The following is a 24,428-nucleotide window of genomic DNA, read 5'->3' as shown; positions in this document are numbered from 1 at the left end:
AGGGGGGTGCTGTGGGCCAGGTCCCATGACGAGCAGCGGGGGGAGAGCCGTGGGGCAGGCCCCGGGGATGCGCTGCCAGGGGGGTGCTGTGGGCCAGGTCCCATGACGAGCGGCGGGGGGCGAGCCGTGGGGCAGGCCCTGGGGATGGGCTGCTAGGGGGATGCTGTGGGCCAGGTCCCATGACCAGCGGCAGGGGCAGTGCCGTGGGGCAGATCCTGGGGTCTGACTCCCGTCAGACACTGAACCCAGCAGTCGGTTTTGTGTCCCTGCCATTCCGTGTCTGGGACAAAGAGGAGCCCAGCGCTGTCAGGCAAACCACTGCCCGGGCACCGGCTCCGGTCTGAGAGCAGGCGTCGTTCCTCCCGACCCTGCTGCATTCTGCGTGCCAGCCTGGCCGAGTCCGACGCTGCTTTATTCAGCCTCAATTATCCCCTGCTGTAGCCAGCTAATAAACCCCAGGGACACCCAACCCCTAATCCCCCGCGGTCTGTCGCTCTCTCCTTCCCCCAGCTCCCCCTCCTTTCCCCTCCCCTTCCCCCCTTGCTCTCTGCGAGCAGATCTCCCGGTCCCCACCTCCGGCCTCCACTTCCGTTGTTGATGTGGCTGTGAAACAACCCCACGAGGGGTGGGGCAGAACCGATCTGCGGCGAGGGGCCTGTTCTGGCCCCAGCGCAGACCCGTGTTCTCATCCGCTCGCCGGGAGCCAAGACACAGTCAGCTGAAGCAGCAGTTTGGAGCAAGCCACAAGCGGCTTGGCAAGCCCTGGGATGAAATCCTCCACAAGCCCCTGAAGGGCCATTATCTTCTCCGGGGGAAGGAAACGCACAAGGATGGCCCTGGGACGTGCTAGCCCCTGGCTTTGCGGGTCAGTCCCAAACCAATGTCCCAGGACCAGCCAGAGGGCACTGGGCCGTCTTTCGCAAGAGCTGGGGAATCGAAGTCTTAGAGGTCCTTAGAGAGACCAACAAAACAGGGTTGTTAGTCCCCTCGCCCTAGTCCATTCTGCCTCCCGAGATTACTCCAACGGTTTCAACCGGCGTCCTTCATCCGCTGGACTAAACTATCCCGTAGCATTGCAGCGCGGTGCTACGTTCCGCCCTAGAAGTGGCTGCATGAGCCTTCCGGAGAGTCCGTAGATCAGCCTGCGAGGTGACCAAAGAGCCAGTGGGGGGAGGGATAGCTCAGTGGTTTGAGCATTGGCCTGCTAACCCCAGGGTTGTGAGTTCAATCCTTGAGGGGGCCACTTAGGGGTCTGGGGTAAAAATATGGGGATTGGTCCTGCTTTGAGCAGGGGATTGGACTAGATGACCTCCTGAGGTCCCTTCCAACCCTGATATTCTATGAGAACCAAAATATCTGATCCGAATTACTCAATGATGGGTTCTCAACAAGGGATCGATCCCTGGGAGGGGAGCAGTTAATAGGATGCCTGTTCTAGTTTTACTGAACATAAGAACGGCCACACTGGGTCGGACCAATGGTCCATCCAGCCCCATATCCTGTCTTCTGACAATGGCCAATGCCAGGCGCTTCAGAGGGAACGAACAGAACAGGGCAATTATCGAGTGATCCATCCCCTGTCGTCCACTCCCGGCTTCTGGCAAACAGAGGCTAGGGACACCCAGGGCATGGTGTTTTGGCCCAGCTCCAGCAGAAATGCCCATGTGTTCACCAGCAGGAGCTGCTCCCCCACTCTGCTGCACATCAGGGTCCCTGAAAAGCACTCCTGGATCTGCCCAGGGCCAGCCCTAGGTGTTTTGCTGCCCAGGGCAGAAAATGTTTTTGGTGCCCCCCAAGAAGATGAGTAAAAAACAAACAAACACCCAGCTGAGCAATGTAGCACCTCTGACAATTGGTGCCCAAGGCAGCCACCCTGTCTGCCTGCCCCTACAGCTGGCCCTGGGCCAGCACTCCAGGGGGATGGAGGACACAGACTGAATTAGGACATGCGGTCCATCCCCCAGCCAGTACAAGGGCATGCAGTCCCAGCTGGGTTACTGCCGTCAGTCCTGGGCAGCTCTAGAGACACGGGACTTCAGAAAGAAGCGACAAACTCCATCAAGGATTGGCCGAGAAGGACAGATTGTAACTGCCTCGCTGGGTTGAGCGATGACTAATGGGAGGATGTGATAATAGCCTACAAGTGTCTGGACAGGGCAAGTGTCACGATCCTGCCTGGCTCGTTGAACCCGGGGGCTGCACCACTAAAAGCATGAACGCCACTGCTTGAGGTAAAGGAGTAACTCCCCTAGCTGGCAGCTGTAGTAGACCGTTATCCCCTAGATGCTAGAGGCATCAAAGACTCCACTCTGCTCGCATGAGAGGCACCTCGTCCCAAGCATCTGAGAGCAGGCGTTCAAGTTCTGCTCCAGGTGCTACTTTTGCAACCTTCTCCCAGGGGGCCATCAGGAGGGTTTGACCCAGCACTACAAGCACCAGCTGCTCCTTCTTCAAGTAAAGGAGTAACTCCATTCATGTGAGCTAGGCTGGGCAAAGGCTTGGAGAATGGACTGTTCGCTCCTTATGGCTTTAGTCCCTGCCACTTGGGTCATTAAAACCCAACGCGAACAGCACTCTGGAGAACGTAAACTTTAAAAATACCCAGATGGGTTAGAGGAGATTGGACATTGCAAAGAAACACCTGCCCTGGCCCAGGAGTGGGGGACCGGACAAGGTGGGACCTAATAAATCTCTGGCTACAAGGATCCTACAAATCCTTGGAAAACCCAACAAAGCCAAGAAGGGAACCAACATGAGACACCTCACCTTGTATGCAGCTTCCCTCATGAACTGCTTGGCTGGCTGTTTCCAGATGGCAGGCACTGTAATCACCCAGCGGATGGCCTCTTTCTCTTGCAAAGACGGACACTGGTCCTTGAGCTCCTGTTGTAAAAGAAGCAGAAACTGATAGCCAAACCCCATGCTTCAGGGCATACAATGATGGCCTATGGGCGGGTCAGGAAGGAATTCCCCCATGGATGCCATTTTGCCACTGGATGGGTCAGGGCTGGCTCCAGGATTTTTTTGGCCCCAGAGGCGGGAGGAAAAAAAAAAAAGCCGCGATCGGCAGCACTTCGGCGGCAGCTCTACCGCGCCGCTTTCTTCGGCGGTGGCACTTCGGCGGCAGGTCCTTCCCTCCGAGAGGGACCGAGGGACCTGCCACCAAAGACCCCGACGTGCCGCCCCTTCCCCTTGGCCGCCCCAAGCGCCTGCTTGCTGCACTGGGGCCTGGAGCTGGCCCTGGGATGGGAGACAGGCGAGTTATTGGCCCAGGACAGCAGCATTCCTAGTCAGGCAGGAAGGCTAAGGGAATGAATGGGTCATGGAAAGAACTCCCGGCTGCGTTCTGGAGCTCCGGGTGAAAGCTGTGTTGGGTGGGGGATGCTTGCCCGGACACAGCCTCTGTTGCATCTCCTCCGTGGGCTGGCGCCTTTCACCCACACTAAGTTCACACAAAAGAGGGCAAAGCAGCCCCTTTTGGGCTCGCTAGTCCCTGGGCAAAGTCCTGCCACCCTGACGTTGGAGTTAGCATCCTCGCCTGGGACAGCTACTGCTCATCTCTTGATTAGTTCTGTCTGGCATGTCCCCTGGGAGCTTGCAGCCAAATCCACAGAAGGGTGATTTCCCTGGCCCATGCCAGCTCTGCTGGGGTTTATCCCCAACCGGCAGGGAGTCCACTGGCTCCAGGCTTTCCCCCCCGCCCCGGGGAGCTGCACTACCTGCACGGCGTGCTGCTTGAAGAAGCGAAGGGCGTGTGCAAACACCTCGAGCGCCTGGACCTTCTTCCCATTCACGGCTTCTAATTCGGTTTTCATGGTGAGATCCTAGCAAAGCAAGACAAACAGCCGGAGATGGTCAAGGCCTGAGCCCCGGCCTGCCCCTAGGAGCATGCCCGGCACAGAGCAGGTAGGAGGGAGCTGGTTTCTCTGGTGGAGGGTGTGACAGATGTGGCAATTTCCTGCAGTGTCCTTGAAAAACATTATTGAACGAAGTGAAGTCTCCTTGGAGGCCATTGCAAAGGTTCTGTGTCACTGGGCCTGTACTGAACCATGTGGCAGCCATGAACGGTCTTTTGGGACAATGTATGTGAAGCGCATTTCCTGGGAAACATCGGGGGGGCAGGGTGTGAATGGAAATTCCTCCCTGCCCCTGTTATGCAAACCCCAGCCTTTTGAAGCTGAGGAAGGGACCAATGTTTACGGATTACTGTTCCCTGACTCTGAAGATCAATGGCCCAGGCTGGATAAAGGAAAGACTCCCCTACGCACGGGGGTGCTTGTTGTGGGCTGAGGTTGTTATGAACTTGTGCCCACAGAAAAACCCCTTGGTGGGGTCTGAAGGGCTGACTCCTGCTGGAGGGCTTGCTGGAGCTGGGGGGATCACTGGGAAGCTTATTAGCATGTGCATCGGGTCTTTTAAGGCGTTTCGGATGGTTTCTCCGTGATGCTTTTACCATCAGAATAAATGTGCTTGCGCAGAAAGAGCTGGGTGGTAACGTCTCGCTGTGGGCAATGACGCTGTCTGTAGCCTCTGGAGAGATAGCAAAGCGTGGGCGCTGGCCTGGTTGGGCTTGCTGAGAATAGCACAGTGGAGGCAGAGAACTCGGCAGCCTGGAAATACCCCAGGCAGGAGGGAGAGAGATGTAGGTCTCCGCCCAAGAGAGGTGATGGTTGGGGGGCCAGCTGCCTTATCGAGGCAACAGAGGGGAAATGCAGGTGCAGTTGCCCTGAACTGTGACAGAGGGACTGTGCCAAATCCAGCACTGACAAGGAGCTGGGTACTGGGATCCCATGAGCTGCTGCTAGAGGTTCTCATCCTCGGGGGGGAGGGAGAGGGGCAGTCACTTAGGCCTCCCAATTGACCTCAGCAAGAGCAGGATCGAGCCCAGTGTTCGGCCACATGGTTAACTTCTCCGTCTGCTCGTAGCTAGAGCAAGCGGAACGGCGAGCCCGCCCAATCAGCAGAGAGGAAACCAAACGCACATTACCTGGAAGGTGCCAAAGTGCCCAACCCACTGGTGCGTCCCCTGCAAGGATGAGGGGGAAGAGCTACACGGAATTACCACCCTGTGTGGCGGTGAGGCGGGGCGAAAGGCTGGGGAGTGCAGGCAGGAATGAGGAGGGATGGAGCTCCACCCATAGGAGGTGCTACAGGAGTTGGTGCAAAAAGATTCCATGAGGCCACATCGCTGCACTCAGAAGTGTGTGAATTCGGCATCATGGGGAATAGCAGGTTGAGATCTGCCCTCCCCTGCTCAGTGATAAATCTACAATTCTGGGGGCTAGAACCTAGCTCCTCCTGCTCCAAAACCCACAGGGCCCTAGTACACAAGCTAAAGGGGGATCCGAGAGCTACAGAGGGTCTATGACACAGACTTGATCAGTTCTGTTCCCACCCAGCAGGGGGCAGTGGGGCACATACTCCTGTCAACAGCCCCCACTGGAATCACTCAACATTTGTTCAGTTATAAAAGTTGGACCAAAAAAAAATCATGAAATTTTGTTGAATTTTCCACTTCCCCATAATTAATTATTATTATTATTATTATTATTATTATACAAAGTGGAGAGCTGGGTGAATTTGTTACTGAATTTTGACATGTTGAATTTTAATGAAAAAAAAAAAAAACAGCCAAAAGAGAATTTTGAAACACTCCCTCTTCCCGCCCCCTTGTTTTTCAACCAGCGTTAGCTCTGAGGGTTAGTTAACTCACCCTTCCCTTCCCCTTGCATCATGAACTGGTTACTGAATTTGCTAAACAACTCTGCAAATTCACAGCCCCCCAAATGACAGCAAATTTGTGAAATTTAATTTTTAAAAAATCAGTGAAATTTCACACTGGGAAAAAAGTAAAAATCTTGACAATATGACTGTAGTACATACATTGTTACTTTAATACTGGAATGTTTTTTAAAGTGAAAGTGAGTTATCCCACCCCACCCCATCCCATCTCATCTGCCCTTCCCCTGTGTTCAGGGTGACTGGGACAGAAAGGGTTAACTTACACTAGTGCTGTGAATCTTCATCTTAAACTTCTCAAAGTAGAGCCAATCCCGGGCTTCCTCCGGATCGAGATCGTGGTAATAATCCCTTGCTGTGTATCCGAAACTGTGAAAGGCGCCCTCTGGAGTCAGCAAGAGGCTGGTGGGGGTTTTCTGATTGGCCACTCCAGGATCACCCCCCTCCCATTTCCTGCAATGAGGAACCAGATCAGATTTAATGTCCCGCCTCTTAAAGGTAACAGGCACCATTTATAATAACTAAGACTTCCTCTGAACTCCTGGTGAGAGTGGCTAGAAAACCCAGCCAGAGGCTCCAGGAGGGATTGGTTGGTAACAGGGTACAGAGCCTCTCTATTATTATTATTTATTTATATTACCATTGTATTGCTAGGCTCGGACCAGCATCCCACTGCGCTAGGGGCTGTACAAATACAGAACAAAAAGACAATCCCTGCCAGACACAACTGCTACCTGCTGATAGTTGGGGGTGGGGGGACGACACAATTTAAAGATTCACCTCCCCTGAGCAGCTTGAGTCATGCCCCCCCCCCCCAGTATCCCCCTCCCCCTGCCCTCAGTGGTCTCTTCCTGCAGCTCGCAGCTGTTTGCTGCTGCCTCTTCCCACGGCTGCGGCTTGCACCTCACCAGCTCCAGGAGCTGCTGCACAGCCTGGCTGGAAAACCCTGGCAGAAATGGGGGGGGGGCACGTGACCCTGCGTGTCGCCTCCACACGTGGCCTCTAGTCCCTGCCCCAAAGAGCTTACCGTCTCCATATATATGAGAAGCGACAATGGGGGGAGTATGAGGAAACTATGGGACAACATTGGTCAGCTTAACCGTTTTGTAGGCCTCAAGGCAAAGGAGAGTTTGGAGGAGGGATTCGAGGTAGCTTTGTGGAAGTTTACGGGGAGCTCCTCCCATGCCTGAGGGGCAGCCAGAGCGAACGCACAAAGGGGCTTGTTTAAGAATTTAACAAATAGGTGATGGCGGCTGGCACCGTGGGCTGGTCAGAGGCAAGCCTTGACAGTGAAGGAGAGACGATGGGTGGGGGTAGGTCATAGGGCCCGGAAGTGACAACAAGGAGCGGATGTCTGATATAATAGAGAACAGGGAGTGGTTCAAATCTGGCCCAGGTTGGAAGATGGCCAAAAGCCAGGCTGCCTGACAGCTGTTCAGTGGCCCGGATCTCAAATCAGTCAGAGACCCCTCCTTGGGTTTTTGTCGGGACAGGTGCCCCCAGCACAAATCTGGCACTAATTGGCCACCTGACTGGTAGTCTCAGCAGAACAGGCCAAAGAAGGAATGACCTGGACATGTTAGGACAGGGCAGCATGGGAGAGTCTTGCCTTATCACTACCCGTCCTGGGGCTAAAGAGAGGACTTTGAGATTATCACCTAGCCTCATCCACCAACATTATTTTGCCTATCTACATAAGAACAGCCAGACTGGGTCAGACCAAAGCTCCATCCAGCCCAGTGTCCTGTCTACCGACAGTGGCCAATGCCAGGTGCCCCAGAGGGAGTGAACCTAACAGGCAATGATCAAGTGATCTCTCTCCTGCCATCCATCTCCACCCTCTGACAAACAGAGGCTAGGGACACCATTCCTTACCCATCCTGGCTAATAGCCATTAATGGACTTAACCTCCATGAATTTATCCAGTTCTCTTTCAAACCCTGTTATAGTCCTGGCCTTCACAACCTCCTCAGGTAAGGAGTTCTACAGACTGACTGGGCACTGTGTGAAGAAGAACTTCCTTTTATTTGTTTTAAACCTGCTGCCTATTAATTTCATTTGGTGGCCCCTAGTTCACAAAAGCCGCCGTCTGGCCAAGACGGGGTCCTCACCCAGCCAGGACCAGGATTAGAACCCAGGCTCCTTTGCTCAAATCACTAGACTCTACTTAAATGGCCCACGCTAGCTCTTTTCGATTGCTAGGCTCAATAACTGTGAGCAAAGTGCTCTGTCGTTTGGGATGCCCCTGAGCCAGCCAGAACTCTACTGATTTGAAAAAGCTCCTTAGTAATTAACCAGCGGGGTCCAGCTGGCGGCCAGAGGGAAGAAGGTGGCAGGGTGGGAGATGGCTGGGTTGCGAGGGGAGGTGCTGGGTGAACTATCAGGAAATGAGCGGTAACCCCACGCTGCGAGGTCAGCCCTCAATGAATGGAATCTCGGCCGCCACAACAGCCCGGCCCCCTCCCTGTCTGGAGCTAACTGGGCTGCGAGCTGTCGACAGGAAGGATTAGGGGCAGGGATAGGAGTCTTACAACGCACCAGTCAGTTTATTTATTACTTGCTAGTCCCTGGGGCACCAGCCCGGCGCTCCGGCCAAGAGTCTGTGTTCCCACCCGCACAGAGTGCTGGAGGGAGACTTCTCCTGTCCCAGCCCCCTCCTCCAGCCTCTGCCACGCTGACTGCCCCTCCTTTAGCCTCTTCCGCCCCGTCTGCGCGCCATCTCCTGCCCCCCCAACCCCGTTACAACCTTTCTGGGTACATCTACGCCACAATCAAAACCCTGTGGCACCCGGTCTTGGAGCCTGGGTCGTAATGTAGACGTCCCCTCTGGCTCCTTTCCCTCAGCCTTCCAGCACTCAACTGTCTCCCTGCCCTGGTTCTGCATCCACCGTACCCCTCTTCCCCTCCTCCGCACCCCCGGAGCCTAATGCCTCTGCTTCCTCGCCTCCAAATCCTCTGGCTTCCACTCACTCCACCCAGCTCGTCCTCACTAATGGCCCAGCCCGAGGGCCTCATCTGTCTGGCCACCACCTTCAGCTCCCTCCACCACGCACCGTCTCCGGGACTCCCTCCCCTCAGGGTTTTGTGGTGGAGTCACAGTGGCTCCCATCCTGCCTCCGAGACAGCTCCCTCAGCAGCTCCCGCTCTTCCACTCCTGCTCTCCGTGGGTGTCCCTCAGGGCCGCCCTCCCCAGCCAAGCTCATCTGCTCTCTGGCTTCAGTTAACAATGATAATAAGCCATGGAAAAGTCCCCCTAAACAAGGAGCCAACGCTTCTGGCTCCCGGTGGTCCTGTGCTCTGCCACGGATGGCCCCATGGTCCCAGGTGAATCTATCTGGCCAACCTGGAAGCCGGCCCATTGTCAAAGAGTGCCCCCCTGTGCATACCTGGAGGTTGGCTGCCCTCAAACCAGGGGCCTGACCTGATCTGTCAAAGCAGTCGACGTTTGGGAATAGGCACCTCTGGTAAGACACGGAAAAGTCCCCTATTTGTCCACCCTGGTTGCTACTGTACAACTGAAAGGACCTCACCCACCATCTGCCTCTCTGGGGGTCAGGGGCTTCTGCTGCTGCTGTCAGGACTTCTTGGATCGTTTAAAGCAAGAGGCCCTAATTGCTTAGAAGCCTGAGCTAGGATCTAGGTCCCGAAGGATGGATGGTCTTGTGGTTGAAGCACTGTACGGTGACTCAAGAGAGCTGGGTCCCAGTTCTGTCACAGACCCTCTCCGTGAACTTGGACAAGTCACTTAATCTCCCTGCGCCTCGGTTTTCCCCATCTAGTCAACCCTGTGGTGGTAAGGGCCATGCAAGTGGATAGATAAGGTGGTGTCTCTGTGGAGCAGCGTTGTCTTGGCCAGAGTCCTGTTGATTGCTTTTGGCAACTAGCTGAAGGAGGTATTGATAAATACATGGGCAGAGGACATCTGGGGATGGCCGGCTGGGGGAGTACAAGAAAAAGATATATGGAGATATACCTATATCTCCTAGAGCTGGAAGGGACCCCAAAAGGTCACAGAGTCCAGCCCCCTGCCTTCACTAGCAGGACCAAGTACTGATTTTTGCCCTAGATCCCTAAGGGGCCCCCTCAAGGATTGAGCTCACACCCCTGGGTTTAGCAGGCCAGTGTTCAAACCACTGAGCTATCCCTCCCCCTGATTGTTTGAAAGAGGGACGACTCAGTGATAGGGAGAAGGGGAAACCATCCAACAGGACAAGGTTAACAGAGCAATCTTATTCCCCAGCTGCTCTGGCGACCCTGCTAAAGCCAGTGGATGCAGAGAAAGGCCGGACGTCCGCCCACTGTAGCCCCCAAGCCATCCTCCCGCAGCGCGATGTTACCTCATCATGTGAATGGCCTCGGGGTCGTTGGAGAAGCTGAAGGCATAGCCGCTGGAGGTCGTGCCAAAGTCAATGGCCACCACCACGGAGAAGGAAGTGGGTCGCTGCGCCCGGGCATCGTTCCTCTGAAACACCACAAGGATTATTAGGAGCAGCCAGAGCGGATCAGCACAGGGTCCATCGAATCCCGGCTCTTGTCGTGAGCACTGGCCAGTGCCAGCTGCTTCAGAGGAACGTGCAAGAAATCCCACAGTGCGTAGTTACGGGGTAACCAGCCCATGGGGAAAGTTTCCTACTGAGTCCCAATAGTTCCAGGTTGGTTTATGCCCTGAACTATGGGGGTTTATAGCCTGTCAAAACCCTTGGGGTTGTCACTCCTCACAAATGTAGCTCTGGATGTTTTCATTAGCCATATACAAATGTCCAACCCCCGCCCCCCTTTTAAAAAAAATCTAACTAAGAGCTGGGTTTCACTAGGATCTTGTGGCAATGAGTTCCACAGGCTAACTGTGGAAGGTAAACAGAGGATTGTGGATAGGGCTGGAGAAAGAGGAACTGTCTACACTCCCTAACTCTTTGCACCTCCTGTGGGAGCTGACTAGAGGGTCTGTCATGTTTATTATCAGAAAAGGGCCTGAACCAAACCCCCATAAAACTGAACCCTCCCAAACGCTGGAAGAGTTTGGACCCAGATGTGAACGTTGTTGGTCAGACTCATCTTCAGTGACCTCGGATACATAAAGACGCCTCTCCCCTGCGGGACGCCCTACCGCGACTGAGCCTTTCTCCCGTTGAATAACGGAAGATATTGTTGATGTCGTTATGTGGCCATTGAAGCTTCATAAACAATTAGGATTTGCCTGACTGGTGCACCCCAGCAAACCATCTTGTACAGTATTCTGTCTCCAACAAGAGCCAATGTCAGGTGCTTCAGGGGAAGGTATAAGACGCCCCCCAATGCAGGCGACTGCCAGATTGTCCCATGCAGGAAAAGTTCCTTCCTGACGCCAGCTAATGACCACTTTATGCCCTGAGGATGAGGATCGGTAGCCCTTGTATCAGGTATCTGATCTCCTCTGTCAAAGCAGTCGGTGTTTGCTGATAGGCACCTATGGGGAGATACTGAAAGGGCCTTTCTGTCCACCCCTCACCCTGCTCCACACCTCCAGGATCTTTGCCAGGCTCAGGAGATTTCACTGCTGCTGACGTGACCTCCCGCCCATTCTCTGACACTGGGCCACTTCTTGGCTGGCCACTTCCTCAGAGAACTGGCCCACAGTGTGCAGTGGGGCCGACCAGACCATGCCCTACCGCCCATAATTTGGTAGCTGGACCAATTCAACAAGGCCGTGGATGGTGGCAGAACATGGCCAGAGAAGGAATGGAGCAAAGAACAATTCGATGGCCACGCTCAAGGAGCTGCACCCCAGGGGTACCCCAGATGACCCGGAGGTGGCGTTAAAGGGGTTCTGTGGCTTACAGGTGACTGGGAGGGCGTGAGTGGCGCGATGCTGCAGCTCTCGTTGTGCATTCCTGGGGAACTGGGTGGGGACGGCGTCTGAGAGCTCTCACCGTTTGTACCTGGCAAACAAACAGAATAAGGATTAGAACAGCACTGGATCTATTCCTGAAAACCGCTAGCACCATGGCGAAGGCACCGGGCCCTGCCAGTGACTCTTACGTGACATCAGGCCCATTTACTGCTCTGTTTCCCCACCTGCCCTGGGGAGAACGATGGGCCTTGTAACACACTGCACGCTGTGGCTCTCTAGCCCCTGCTAGTGCCCTGACCGCATTCAGAGTCTGTCTTCACTGCCTGGTTAGCCCAGGTGATTGGCACTGGATCTGGGCACCAGGTTAGCCTCGCCTGGGCGTGCGCATGCGCACCTCAAAATCCCACCCATGTTACTGTGCCCTCACCGTTTCTGCGCTTGCCCGTGTGTGTCTGGGGGCGTATCCCACAATTCTTTGTGTTCAGACGCTCTAGGGGTCTTTCCCAGTCAAAAGCAGAAGAACTTGTCTCTCCTTTGGGGGGAATTGTGGGAAGTCAATGGAGGACTATCAGCACTCCAGTGATTTTTGCATTTGTGCTGCAAAGTGGGCAGGTTCCAGACTGAGTTAAAGCAGGACCTGGGCTCGAACCCCAATGGGACCAGTGAAATCGATTGGGAGGAAAAATTCAGACAGATGAAAACCAGGAGTCCTTTAAGAAGAGTTTACTAGATGGCCAAAAAAACACGATTCCATAACTTTGGGTAAAAGCCAATCTTGGTTAAGAGGGGAAGTGAAGACAGCAATTAGATATAACAACAAATGGACAAAAAAGAGGACGTATATAGTAATTACTATATAAATTAAAGACTACAAAGTGTGTAAAATTGATAAGGGAAGCTAAAGACAACAGGAAAAACTCCATGGCAGGCAGGGCTAAGGACAATAAGAAAGGTTTTTTAAAGTATATCAGGAAAAAAAGGAATCTTAGTAATGGTACACGCCCATTACTAGATGGGAATGGTAAAACTGTTAACACTGACACAGAAGAGGCAGAGGTGTTCAATAAATATTTCCATTCTCTATTTAGCAAGAAGCAGGATGGTGCACTCGTACTTTCCAGTCCATTAGTAACTAAGGAGGATGTTAAACAGCATCTACTATGGACGAATGTTTAAAAATCAGCAGGCCCAGCTAACTTTCACCCACGAGTCCGATAAGAGTCGGCCAAGGAGATCTCTGACCCGTTTCTGCTCATTTCTAATAAATCTTGGCATACTGGGGCAATTCCATAAGCCCGGAAGAGTGCTAATGTTGTGCCAATATTCAAAAAGGACAAGTGGGACGACTCAGGTAATTATAGGCCAGTTAGCCTGACATCAATCCCAGAAAAAATAGTGGACGGTTGATACAGGATTCAATCAATAAAATTGAAAGGATGGCAATACAATTCATGCCAGTCAAAATGACTTTAGGGAACATAGGTCCTGTCAAACAAACATGATCTCATTTTTGGTGAGATAAGTGTTATTGATAAAGGTAACTGCTCAGATGTAATATACCTAGATTTCTGTAAGGCCTTTCTCTTAGTACAACACAACATTCTAATTAAAAAAAATAGCACTATACAACCTCAGTAAAGCACGTTTAGATTAACGTCCCGCTTTGAGCAGGGGATTGGACTAACGTCCTGCTTTGAGCAGGGGGTTGGACTAGATGACCTCCTGAGGTCTCTTCCAACCCTAGCCTATGGTTCTATGGTCTGGCTAACTGATAGATGTCAAAAAGTAATTAGCTAATGAGGAAGCATTATTGAATGGGGGTGTTTCTTGTAGGGTTCCACGTAGATTGGTGCTAGGCCCAATGCTGTTCAACATTTTTATCGATGACCTGGAAGTGAATAGAAAGTCACTGCTGATCAAATTTGCAAAGATCAGAGGAGTGGTAATTAACGCTGAGGACAGGGCAGACGTACAAAGTGATCTGGATCATTTGGTAACCGAGGCTCATTCAAACAAAATGTGTTAGCGAAATGCAAGGTCATACATCTAGAAATAAAGGATGCAGGCCACCCCTCCAACATGGGGGACTGTATTCTGGACCGCAGCGACTCTGAGAGGGAGTACAGGTCAGAGTGGACAAACAACTCAATGTGAGCTTCCAGTGGAATATTGCATCCAAAAGGGCCAATGCGATCCTTGCATGGATACACAGGGGAGTGGGCAGTAGGAGCAGGGAGGTGATTTTACCTCCGCATATGGCATTGTGGAGACTGATACTGGAATACTGCATCCAGCTCCAGTGTCCACATTTGGAAAAGGGGTGTTGAAAGTTGCAGAAGGTGCAGAAAAGAGCCAGAAAAACGATGCAAGGGCTGGAGAAAATGCCGTAGAGTGAGTGACTTCAATTGATCAACCTGCTTAGCTTATAAAAGATTGAGAGGTGACTTGATTATAGTCTCTAAGGACGTTCTTTGGGGAGAAAATACCAGGTAAAGGGCTCTTGACTCAAGCGGAGGAAGGCAGAACAAGAACACGGGCACAGTTTTTTAACAGTGCGGGTGATTAACCATTGGAACAAACATGGGTGGTATATGAAACCCCCTAGCTAGCCCCTGCCCCTTCTGCCTGAGGCCCCACCCCTACCCTGCCCCTTCTGCCCCCTGTTTCCACCAGAGCCCTGAGCTCCCGATTGTGGATGGAAGACCCCCACCCCAGCCACCCCAAGTCCCAGCCTGCTGGCTGCCCCAGCCTGCCCCAGCCGGCCCACCCGAGCTACTCTGACCAGCCCGAGCCTCAGGCTGCCGACCCACCGGCCCAAACCCCAGCCCCAGTCCCCACTGGCTTTGGGGGAGAGGCTGAGTGAGGGCGGGAAGAGGAGCAGTGTGGGCAGAGCCCTGAGGGAAGAGTGGGATGCAGAAGTGGGGCCTCAAGGCGGAGCGTGGACGAGGCCACGCCTGGCTGTGTGGGAAGGCTTAGCTGCCCCTGGCCTACAATTCCCACCGCCTAGGGTGACCAGATGTCCCGATTTTATAGGGACAGTCCTGATTTTGGGGACTTTTTCTTATATAGGCTCCTATTACCCCCCAACCCCTGTCCCGATTTTTCACACTTGCTGTCTGGTCACCCTACCGCCGCCCCGGGAACAAACCACTAAGGGAAGTGGTGGGTTCTCCATCTTTTGGAGTCTTCAGATCCAGACTGAATGTCTTTCTGGAAGAAGCTTTAGTTCTTAGTCTCAATGCAGGGTATCTGGGGGAACCTCTCTGGCCCGTGCGATACAGACGGTCAGATCAGCGTCTTCTGGTCTTAAAATCTGTGACAGTAAAACCGTGATTTTACGAGCACCCGTCCGACGAACGACCAGTTCGACGAGTCACGTTTCCAGACGGAAAAGAAAAAAACACACAACAAAAGTGACGTTGCTGCAGGACAAGCTGACACCCCTTCGCATTCCGATGCCGTCGGTGCATTGAAATGGCTTGGCAGGGGGTTGAGGGCCAAGAAGAAAGCGATGTGGTGTGCCATATGGCAGTGTATGCACTCGGCCCACTGTGATCTGAGATGTTCGGCTTTATGAGCTGCCGATGTTGTGAATTCCTCAAGCCCCAATGGGTTTGTAAAATAGGAGCTCTGCTGTGATTCAAATCGATGCAAACCCCCTCTCCTCCCCCCCTCACACCCAAAACTTGGAAGTATTTGGATCCCGATGGAGATTTAGCAGCTTGAAGCCATCTCTGGTTATTATTACCCCCTGTTTTCATGCTCTAAGGTATCAAGCTCACCAGCTACCCGTTAGTAGCTAATGTTTGTCTCCAGGAACGCAGGAGTTGATGCTTAAAGAAAGAATAACGACTGGTCCCTGCAGAACTGGCTGGTCTGTTTGTCCACCATCAACTCCAAGCCACCCGTCTCAGCACGGAGTCCGCGCAGATGGACTATGCCAGCCCTAAGGGGTTTTGCTGCCATTTCTGCCCCCTGCCCCTCAGCCCGTCCCTTGTGCATTCTGATCCCCCACTAGGCAGAGGGAGGTGATGGGATACGGCCGACCCCCAGCACGGCGAGATCCAGGGATGGCGGGAGCCCCAGTAGGCTCTGTATGCTGGAACCTGGCCCTTGCCCCTGCAGAGTGACCAGCCACGCTCCGCCCCCGCCTGCCCCGCCACACTGCTCCGGGCACATGGTTCCAATTAGGAGCGAGAGTTAATCACCCTGCCTGGGAGAGCACTTGCTGACTGACAGTCTCCAGCTGTTGGCCCAGGGAGACCAGGGGAGGGGGCGGGGCGGGGCGGGGCTGGCTTTCACTTCGCCACTTGGCAGCCGCCCCTGCCAACGGGGTCTGGGGCTGCACTCAGCAAAGAGCCGTAACTGCCCCAGGCTTTGTCTGGCCACGGGCCCGGGCGGCAGAGTTCACGGCTGGATCCAGACTCAGCAGCGGCTGGGCTGGGGAAAGGCAGCCGCAGAGTGTGGAGCCGAACGGCTATAAAACGGGGCGGTTGGCACCCTGGGTATCAGTGTCTACAATCCTGAAGTGTGATTGCAAATCGCAGCCCGAAGATGGGCCCCGGTCTGATTCCCACTCTGCAAGGTGAAGAGTATCCCGTCCAATGGCTCTCCTGATCCAGGTAGGCTGCGAGTGTTTGTATCTCTGGTTCTGCCCCGTTGCTGGCTGGCTCCACCTAGGGTTGCCAACTTTCCAATCACACAAAACCGAACATCCCTGCCCCGTCCCTTCTCTGAGGCCCCGCCCCTTCTCCAAGGCCCCGCCTCCTTCTCGCTCCATCCCCCCTCCCTCCATCGCTCACTCTTCCCCACCCTCACTCACTTTCACCGGGCTGGGGCAGAAGGTTGAGGTGCGGGAGGGGGTGAGGGCTCTGGGCTGGGGGTGCAGGCCCCCTCTGCGCCACTGACTGGACTTTTAACAGCCCGGTCAGCAGTGCCAACCAGAGCTACCAGGGTCCCTTTTCAACTGGGCAGTCTGGTCGAAAACCGGACACCTGGCAACCCTCGCTCCGCCTAGCGACAGGGAGATTGTCAAAGTTCTGCAGCCCACGCCGTATACAAAACAAGACCAACATCCGGATGTGTTAGGGTTGCCAGACCTCCAGAATTGTACTGGACTCTCCGGGAATTAAAGATTAGTCTTTAATTAAAGATTATGTCATGTGAGGAAACCTCCAGGAATACATCCAACCAAAACTGGCAAGGCTAGGATGTGTCTCCGACTGCTCCCACCCTGCTGGGGGAAGGGAACAGTTCTGGCTATGCCCATCTCAGCATCGCTAGGCCTGGCTGCGGATCAGAATGTAGGAAGCTTATCTGAGATTCAGGACGGCAAAAAGGTCAAACTCCAGGAGCTTAGAACCCATCCAACCAGCGACGCCAGCTTAGGACAAGCAGAGGTTTTGGCTCAGAGGAAGGAAAGACTTCTTTTTTCCTCACTGAACCACACAAGCTTAGCGCCACCTCCTTCCACTGGCCAGAGTGAGGCGGTTCTTGTCCAGGGCGGGGCAGTATGGCCTAGCGGGTAGAACTGCAGGCTGCGGTCGCCTGCGCTCTCATCCTCGCTCTGTGACACTGATTCAGTGTGTGCAAGTCATGCCCCTGCTCTGTGCCTCGGTTTCCCCACCTGTAATACAACCTCCGTGGCGAGGCTCAATGCATTCAAGTTCGGGAAAGTTATTTAAGCCTTGTCAGAGGCTGCCCACGAGCTGGGTGTCCCTGGGGAAGATACTGACACCCCTTTCCCTGCACCTGAGACCAGATCTGACTCCAGTGTCCCAGGCAGAAATAAGCGAACGACAAATAAAAGTGCCAGGGAAAACCACAAGCCTTTGGGAGCTGCCTGCCGCAGTCAGACACAAACAGCGCTTGCATTTCGGGGCGCGTTGAATCTATTGTACTCCTGTGGCCACACATCGCCATCGTACGAGTGCTTGAACAATCTGTGATGTATAACCTCTATGAGGCAGGGCAGTGCTGGTGTCCTTCTTTTATAGATGGGGAATTGTGGCCCAAGGAAAGGAAATGCCTCGTCCAAGAGCAGGGAACTGAATCGAGCTTTGCCAAGTTTTAGGTTAGCGCGCTGCTCTCTGCACTGTCCCCCCCGCACCCCCCGTAAAGGCTGCTGGCTGAGCTCACTGCATGTATCTGTCTCGCTAGCTGACAGGTGCCATGCCTCTCCCAGGTTAATCAGCAAAGCGGCAGCAGAAGCAGATATTGTACGTTTCTGAACATTGCTCAACGATTTCTTCTGGGATTCGTTACAGTCACTCACTACCGGCTGGGCCTAGAATCACTGCCTGAGAAGACACGGCTTCATTCCATTTGTGCCTGTTTTCTAAGTGGGTTTCACTGTCCGGGGCATTAATATTTGATTTTAAACAAAAAGGAAAGTCAGTCAGGACTTTTTAACTTAATGGGAAGAGACCAGCCCGGTGGGAACCATGCGGGGAGTCAGGGCTGAATTAGGAAACGCTTTAATAAACCGTTGCTTTGGGAGCTAGAGACGCCATGAAACAATTTTGTCTGGGGCGGTGTCTCCCCAAACAAACTGCATTGCAAAGCGCTGTGCTGGGTTCTTGTACATAATCCAATTGCCCAGCTAAATAATAAATAATATCAAACCAACTGCGTTGCAAAGCGTGGTGCAGAGCTATTGTACGTAACCCAATTGCCGAGCTAAATAAGAAATCATACCAGCGGGTGGAGAGAGAAATTTCAAAGGGGTGCGGTGAGCTTTTCAGCGGCGTGTCTGCAGTGAGATGGGACTTGGTAAAGGGCCCAGAGGTTGTGGGAGCTGCAGAGAAGAAGAGGGGGTGAGATTATGTGATGGGGAAGGAGAAGAGGTTGGTTCTGGCCGAGAGAGCAGGGAAGGGAGGACAAAGAGGATGGTGGAGCAGAATGGAGCAGGTGGGCAGCTTCCTGTTGGATTCTGAAAGGAGGAGGCAGCCAGCTAAGGTGGTAAGGACAGGAGTCTGGAACTGCATGGGAGAAGGTGGACTGGACACTGGAGAATGTCTGACTGGATCACAGTAGCACAGAGAGGGCACAACTGAGATCGGGGCCCCACCGTGCTGGGCTCTGCACAGGTCCATTGTGGGAGACAGTCTCTTCCCCAAGCAGCTTGCAATCTAAAGAGGCAAGGGAAAGATGATCTCCCCTATTTTACAAATGGAGGGGAAGGCACAGAAAGATTAAGGCCAAGGTTACACAGGGTATCTATGCCTGAGCCAGGATTTGAACCCAACTCTCCAGAGTCCTACGCTAGCGCTTTAACCACAAAACTCCCTTTCTTTTTATTGCTGCCAAGTACCTGCCGCTCCCACTAGCTTCAATGGATGTGGCAGGCTTTGGGCTCAGGGCCCAACACACCAACAATCAAACACAACTGGAGTTGCAGCTGGCAAGGGATGTGAAGAGTAACAAGAAGTGTTTCTACAGGCACCAGTGATGTCAAAGAATCTTAGACATAAACTCAATCTGTTTAGTTTAACCAAGAGAAGCTTCCAGGGTGGACTTGGTCACAGGCAGTAAATACCTCCATGGGGAACAGAAATTGGAGAACCGAGGGCTTTTCAGGCCTACTGGTACTACAAGATCCAATGGCTGGAAGTTGAAGCTAGACAAACTCAGACTGGAAACAAGGTTTAACAGTGAGGGTAATTAACCACTGGAACAAGTTATGGTGGATTCTCCATCACAGGTCATTTTCACATCAAGAGTGGATGTTTCCCTAATTCAAACATGAATGAATCGAGGGCAGTTCTACGATGTGTGTTATATTGGAGGTCACACTACATGATCATAGAATATCAGGGTTGGAAGGGACCTCTGGAGGTCATCTAGTCCAACCCCCTGCTCAAAGCAGGACCAATCCCCAGACAGATTTTTGCCCCAGATCCCTAAATGGCCCTCTCAAGGATTGAATTTACAACCCTGTGTTTAGCAGGCCAATGTTCAAACCACTGAGCTCTCTCCTCCCAATTGAGCCCTGCTGGTATAATCTAGGAGGTGCTGGCAAAGAACTATTAGATCACAGCACATTTCAGTACTCTGACCGGGCTTGTGGGAAGAGCCCTGAGCTCTGAAGCATCCACTCCTTCCTGTGGGCAACGATTCCACAGCCCAGCAGAACATCTCACTGTCAGGAGGGTTTTCCTGATGTTAAGCCTAAGTTTTCCTTTTCTTAATTTTGTCCCATTGCTCCAGGTTTCTTTCCATGGACCACATCCAATAATTTCTCTAACTAACAGCATGCCAGCTATAATCCACTAATGCTTGTCTCTACCATATCGAACTACCTAGAAACCTACAATCAGCGTTAGACGGGACCGTCAGGGTCATCTAGTCTAACCCCCTGCCAAGATGCAGGATTTGTTGTGTCTAAACCTTCCAAGACAGATGGTACCCAGCCTAGGCACTTACATGGCCCTGACCGCCAGCCCACCTGAGTACCAAAGTATCCGACCCACGAATAAGTCTTACCTATCTGGAGAGTGTGCATCCCAGGATCTAGGAAGGTCGACATCTTCACATACCTTCCTGGCTGCAAATTCAGAAGAACACAGGGGTAAGCATTGTGTCCTTACCATGCTCCTGAGATGCCCTTGAGAAGTGTTCACTGTATCCCCCGCTAGCGGCTGTTCCACAAAGAGGACAACAGTCTACTACCGCTGCTAGCTAATGGAGTTACTCCTTTAGCTCAGTTGGATGTAGTTTGTGCTTTGGTGCTGAAAGTCCTGCATTCAAGTCCGACCTGAGGATAAGGTAGGTTGTTACAATTGCACTGACTAGTGATGGGCCAGTCACCACAGGGGCAGAGAACCTCTAGCGATGAGATGGGAAATCTCAGGACCTTCTGGGTTTGGCCTGGCATCTGGACCAGTCTAGGGACATGTTGGGGCATGTGTTTCTGAAGCACAGACACTTAGGATCGTCTATACTAGAAGCGTTGCACTGGTTTGACTAGAACAAGATGAGCGCTAGTGAGAGTGATCGAAGGGTGACACTGCTTTACGGACTTCGCACAGGTTTGACTCGGTCGCTTTGGTAACACAGGTGCAACTCCCCTAGTCTAGAGAAGGCTACAGCAACTGACAGACAGAAGGGCATGCAGTGCCCATGCCCTGCTACACCCTTTTTCTGCGGACCCTGACCCCGCTCCTGCCTTGTTCTTCCCCACCCCACCCATGGCCAAGGGGCTGATGAGGACAGCAATCGCCCTGGGTGCCAACCACCAGGGGGCACCGTACCACTGTGCCTTTTTTTTTTTTTTTACTCCGCTCTGATTGGCCGGCACTTTTAAAACAATTAACATTTTTTTCTCTACTGATTGGCTGGCTGTGGGGGATTTTGGCTTGGCCATTACGGTGGGGGTGGGTGGCTCTGCTGCATTGCCTCTCCTGGCCAGGCTGCTCCAGCCGTGTGGATCTTGCCTGGGCTCCTGGCCTGGCACTTCTCCTGCCTTGCTAACCTCTCGCCCTCCGCCCTCCATTTCCAGCTCAGAGCTGGGCCCCACGGCTGCTCAGGACCCCTCGCCGCAGCTGCGCTCTTCCTACCACCTCCCTCCAGCTGCCATTTGTCACCCCCTCACCCAGGGGACGTCTGTGAACGTTCGCTCTGGAGCCGGGTCAGGATTTCTGACAGCCCTGAGCTGTTCAGACCAGGGGGTTCGCTTTGAGACCATCCCAACGGGCTGGCGAACTGTCCAACAATCCCGCCCCAACCCAGCAAACTGCGCTAGGTCTCCCGTGACGCCAGGGCTGGATTCCTCGTGGGCCACCTCTCTTCAGCGGTTTCAAAGTGCTGGCCACGGACAAGGAAGAGATATTCCCGGGAGGAACGAATAAGGATGAGGAGCGTAGCAGGGGCCACCCTGGAGCACCAGTGCTGGGCTCAGGCCGGCTTCCCCCAATAGCCAGTTCCAGTCCTGGTTCACGGAGCCTCTTCAGGGGGCCCACAGCCATCCTGCCAGCCTGCATTCCCCCTACAGGCCGTCTGCTCTCTCTCCTCCTGGTCTTTTTAGAGGTTTCCCTCTTATGTACGCTCCAGGCCTGATCTGGCCACATGACCTGCCTATCATGTGACTGTGCTGCCTCGGGAGGGAAGCTGAGGGAGTCACAGGTGGGGCTGGACCCATAATCTCTTAAAGGGGCCGGTCTCCCTGGGACAAGGCGCACTGGACTCCTGAGTGGAGCTGGAGAGGGAAATGGAAAAGTGTTTGGGCTGAAAAGTTTTTGATTGTCAGGTTTTGGGCACAAACTTGCATGTTTTCTCTTTAAAAGTTTTCACGTTTTTGTCAGAAAAAAAATATCAAACGTTTGTGGGCCAAAAACTCGGTTTTCAGGTTTTGGAAAAAGCTATTTTTCATGCTAAAAAAAGAGTATTTTGCACGAAAAATATTGATCAGCTGAACGCCTTCATTTTCCTGGCTAACGTCCAGACTTGAGGCTCTGCAGAAGATTAGAACAAATCACGCTGGATGTCTCCGGGGCTACTGGGCCTTCAGATTGGCATGTACGCTCGCTCCCGAAACCCTGGCCCTGGGCATGAGAACCGGGATTAGCTAATCTGGGAAGAGGCCTTGTCCGAAGCCAAACCCACCCACACACTGATACTCAGGCAGCCAGTTTCCAAGTCCTAGCAGCCCCATGAGAAAAAAGCTTGTGCTAAAAATGGCAGGTACCAAGCCGATCCCTAAACAGATGCGTTTCCCTTCTGGCAGCCCCTGTTGCCTTGTAAATAAAACTGTCGATGCAGCGGGAGGGGAAGGAGTGAGCCCCATGTGACCCGGGGATCTAAATCTGCCACCGGGAATAAACCATTAGCAGTAAAAGAGGGGCTGTATGTTGAAAGCTTACAGGAGGACTCTCAACAGGCTGGAGGCTGATGCTTAGAGAAAGCTGGTCTGCAAACTGCAGGCCGCTCCAGTGAAAAGATTGTTTCCCAGGAGTTGATTAGCTCCTTTCCAACAGGCCGGCCTGCGAATCGCATCCTGAAAGCCCAGCGCGAGCTTCCTCTGGGAAGATACGGCTCGTCCAGACTTGGCAAGTAGCTATACTCTCGCTGCAGCTTATCACGAATTATCGATAGCTGTTTGTTCTGGCAACCCCTGCATCACACATCCATGGAGAGCATGCGAGGCGACAGGCTGGAGAGAGCTTGTCTAACACGTACCGTGCTGGCGGGAGGTGTCAAAACGATAGCTCCTCGTGGCTTTAGCCACACCCACAATCCCCCCATGCAGAAGGGACAAGCAAAGAGAAGATCAGGACAGCGATACATTTTAGAGGGGTCATGGAGAAGTCCTCTGAGCCCACCCTCCCCACCCCGCTGCTGGCCACTAACGTTCTCCCATGGGCCAAGCGCGAAGCAGCTCTTTCCAGAGCTCGCTGCTGCTGCTTCGGGGTCGGCCAGCAGGGGTCGCTCAAGGTGCAAGACCGGGAGCTAAGGGTGCTATTTCCACAAGGTTCCCAACTCCTGCTGATTTCTTTCCCCAACGTGAAGCTTTTAATTTGGACGATAGGGAAACACTTTGTACTTACTCCTGTGCGTTGTAGAGTGGCAGGACGGGCTAGCGAGGCGGGGAGCTCTCCCACGCCGCTGGGGCAGAGGCCTAGCATAGACAGGGAAGTGATAAGTTAACTCCAGCGGGACTGACTGTCAGTATCCCGAGGCCTCTTCACACGGCTCCAGCAGGAGCCGCAAAGGGAGGGACAACGGCCCCCTGGGAAGAGCTCCCTGGCCAGTGCAGACCTGGCATAACGGCCCTGCTCCCAGCCGCCGAGCGACGGTGTGACACAGTTCTCTGCGCGCTGGATATTTTCTGCTTCCTAGGCCGTAAGGATCCACCTGCTTAAGATTGCGTCCCCTGCCACAGGGGGGTTAAAATCCCCTTTCCCGTTCCATTCTCGAGCTCGGTGCAGGAACACTAACGTAGAGCTGGTGCTGCTAGACAGCAGTCGTGCCAGGCTGGCCATCTGAAGGAAGGGCCCTAAACCACAGACACACCCCGTGGGCGGTGATCCTCTCGGCTCTCATGAAATACACCCGCAGGGCCAGGGCTAGTTCGCACCAGGACGCGAGGGGGTTGCAAGAAGCGATGCTGAGTTTTCAGCAGGGCTGGAGCATTCCTCTGAGGCAGTAGCAGACACAACACCTTAGCAAGGCCCCAGGAGAGCTAAAGCCAAGGTCCTGGCCTCTCGTGTCCAATAACAACCTCATGGCCTGCCCCGCCCCGCTCTGCTGGGGTACCTCAATCCACACCTCCTGCACCCCCTGCGACCCCAACCCTTCTCCCCTTTGCTACAGCTCAGCGAATGCACCTCGGCATGGACCGTGCAGCTGCAAGTCCAGTCCTGACTGCCATGCATCTCCCCGGCCCTCGCCTCTCGCTCACCATCGGATTCCAGGGCCGCCCGGGGGGAGGGGGAGGCAAGTGGCGCAATTTGCCCCAGGCCCCCACGAGAATGTCGGAGGCTCCTCCCCCGCCCCTGCCTTCGCCTTCCCTCATCCCCCGGCGCCTCAGCGTGCCGCGTCCAGGAACGGCCCCGGACAGCGCTGCAGCCGCGTGGCCTGAGCTCCTCCCGCTCAGAGCCGCGTGGTAAGGGGGCGGGGCTGCGAGCTCCGGGCCGAGCGGCGGGAGCTCAGACCCCGCTGGAGCCAGGCCGCTGCAGCGCTGTCCAGGGCCGCTCCTGGACACGGCGCGCTGAGGCTCCGGGAGAGGGGGAGGCGGGAGTAAGCAGCATGGTAAACCCCTCTGAGCCGGACACTCCCCCGACCCCACCCCCCCACAGCCCTGACCCCCAGCTCCGAGCCCTGCCCCTCTGAGCCGGACACCCCCCTGACGCCACCCCCCCAC

The 24,428-nt window shown here is 54.0% G+C and overlaps 1 protein-coding gene across 1 annotated transcript in view; it reads right to left on the bottom strand.

Moving 5' to 3' along the window:
• HSPA12B (heat shock protein family A (Hsp70) member 12B) overlaps positions 1-20,114 on the bottom strand; it is a gene marked incomplete at its 5' end in the record, with an annotated part of 52,781 nt that extends 32,667 nt beyond the window's left edge. Inside the window, 6 exon segments of the mRNA XM_034771759.1 lie at positions 2,767-2,883; positions 3,720-3,824; positions 6,006-6,192; positions 10,077-10,201; positions 11,557-11,657; positions 20,054-20,114. Coding sequence (XP_034627650.1) covers positions 2,767-2,883; positions 3,720-3,824; positions 6,006-6,192; positions 10,077-10,201; positions 11,557-11,657; positions 20,054-20,096 — 678 coding nt within the window.
• Between the last annotated feature and the right edge of the window lie 4,314 nt (positions 20,115-24,428).

This window comes from Trachemys scripta, chromosome 5 (assembly GCF_013100865.1).
Source record: "Trachemys scripta elegans isolate TJP31775 chromosome 5, CAS_Tse_1.0, whole genome shotgun sequence".
NCBI classification, from domain to species: domain Eukaryota; kingdom Metazoa; phylum Chordata; order Testudines; family Emydidae; genus Trachemys; species Trachemys scripta.
Note: the sequence above shows the minus strand (reverse complement) of the source record. Positions and strands in the feature narration are given on the sequence as shown.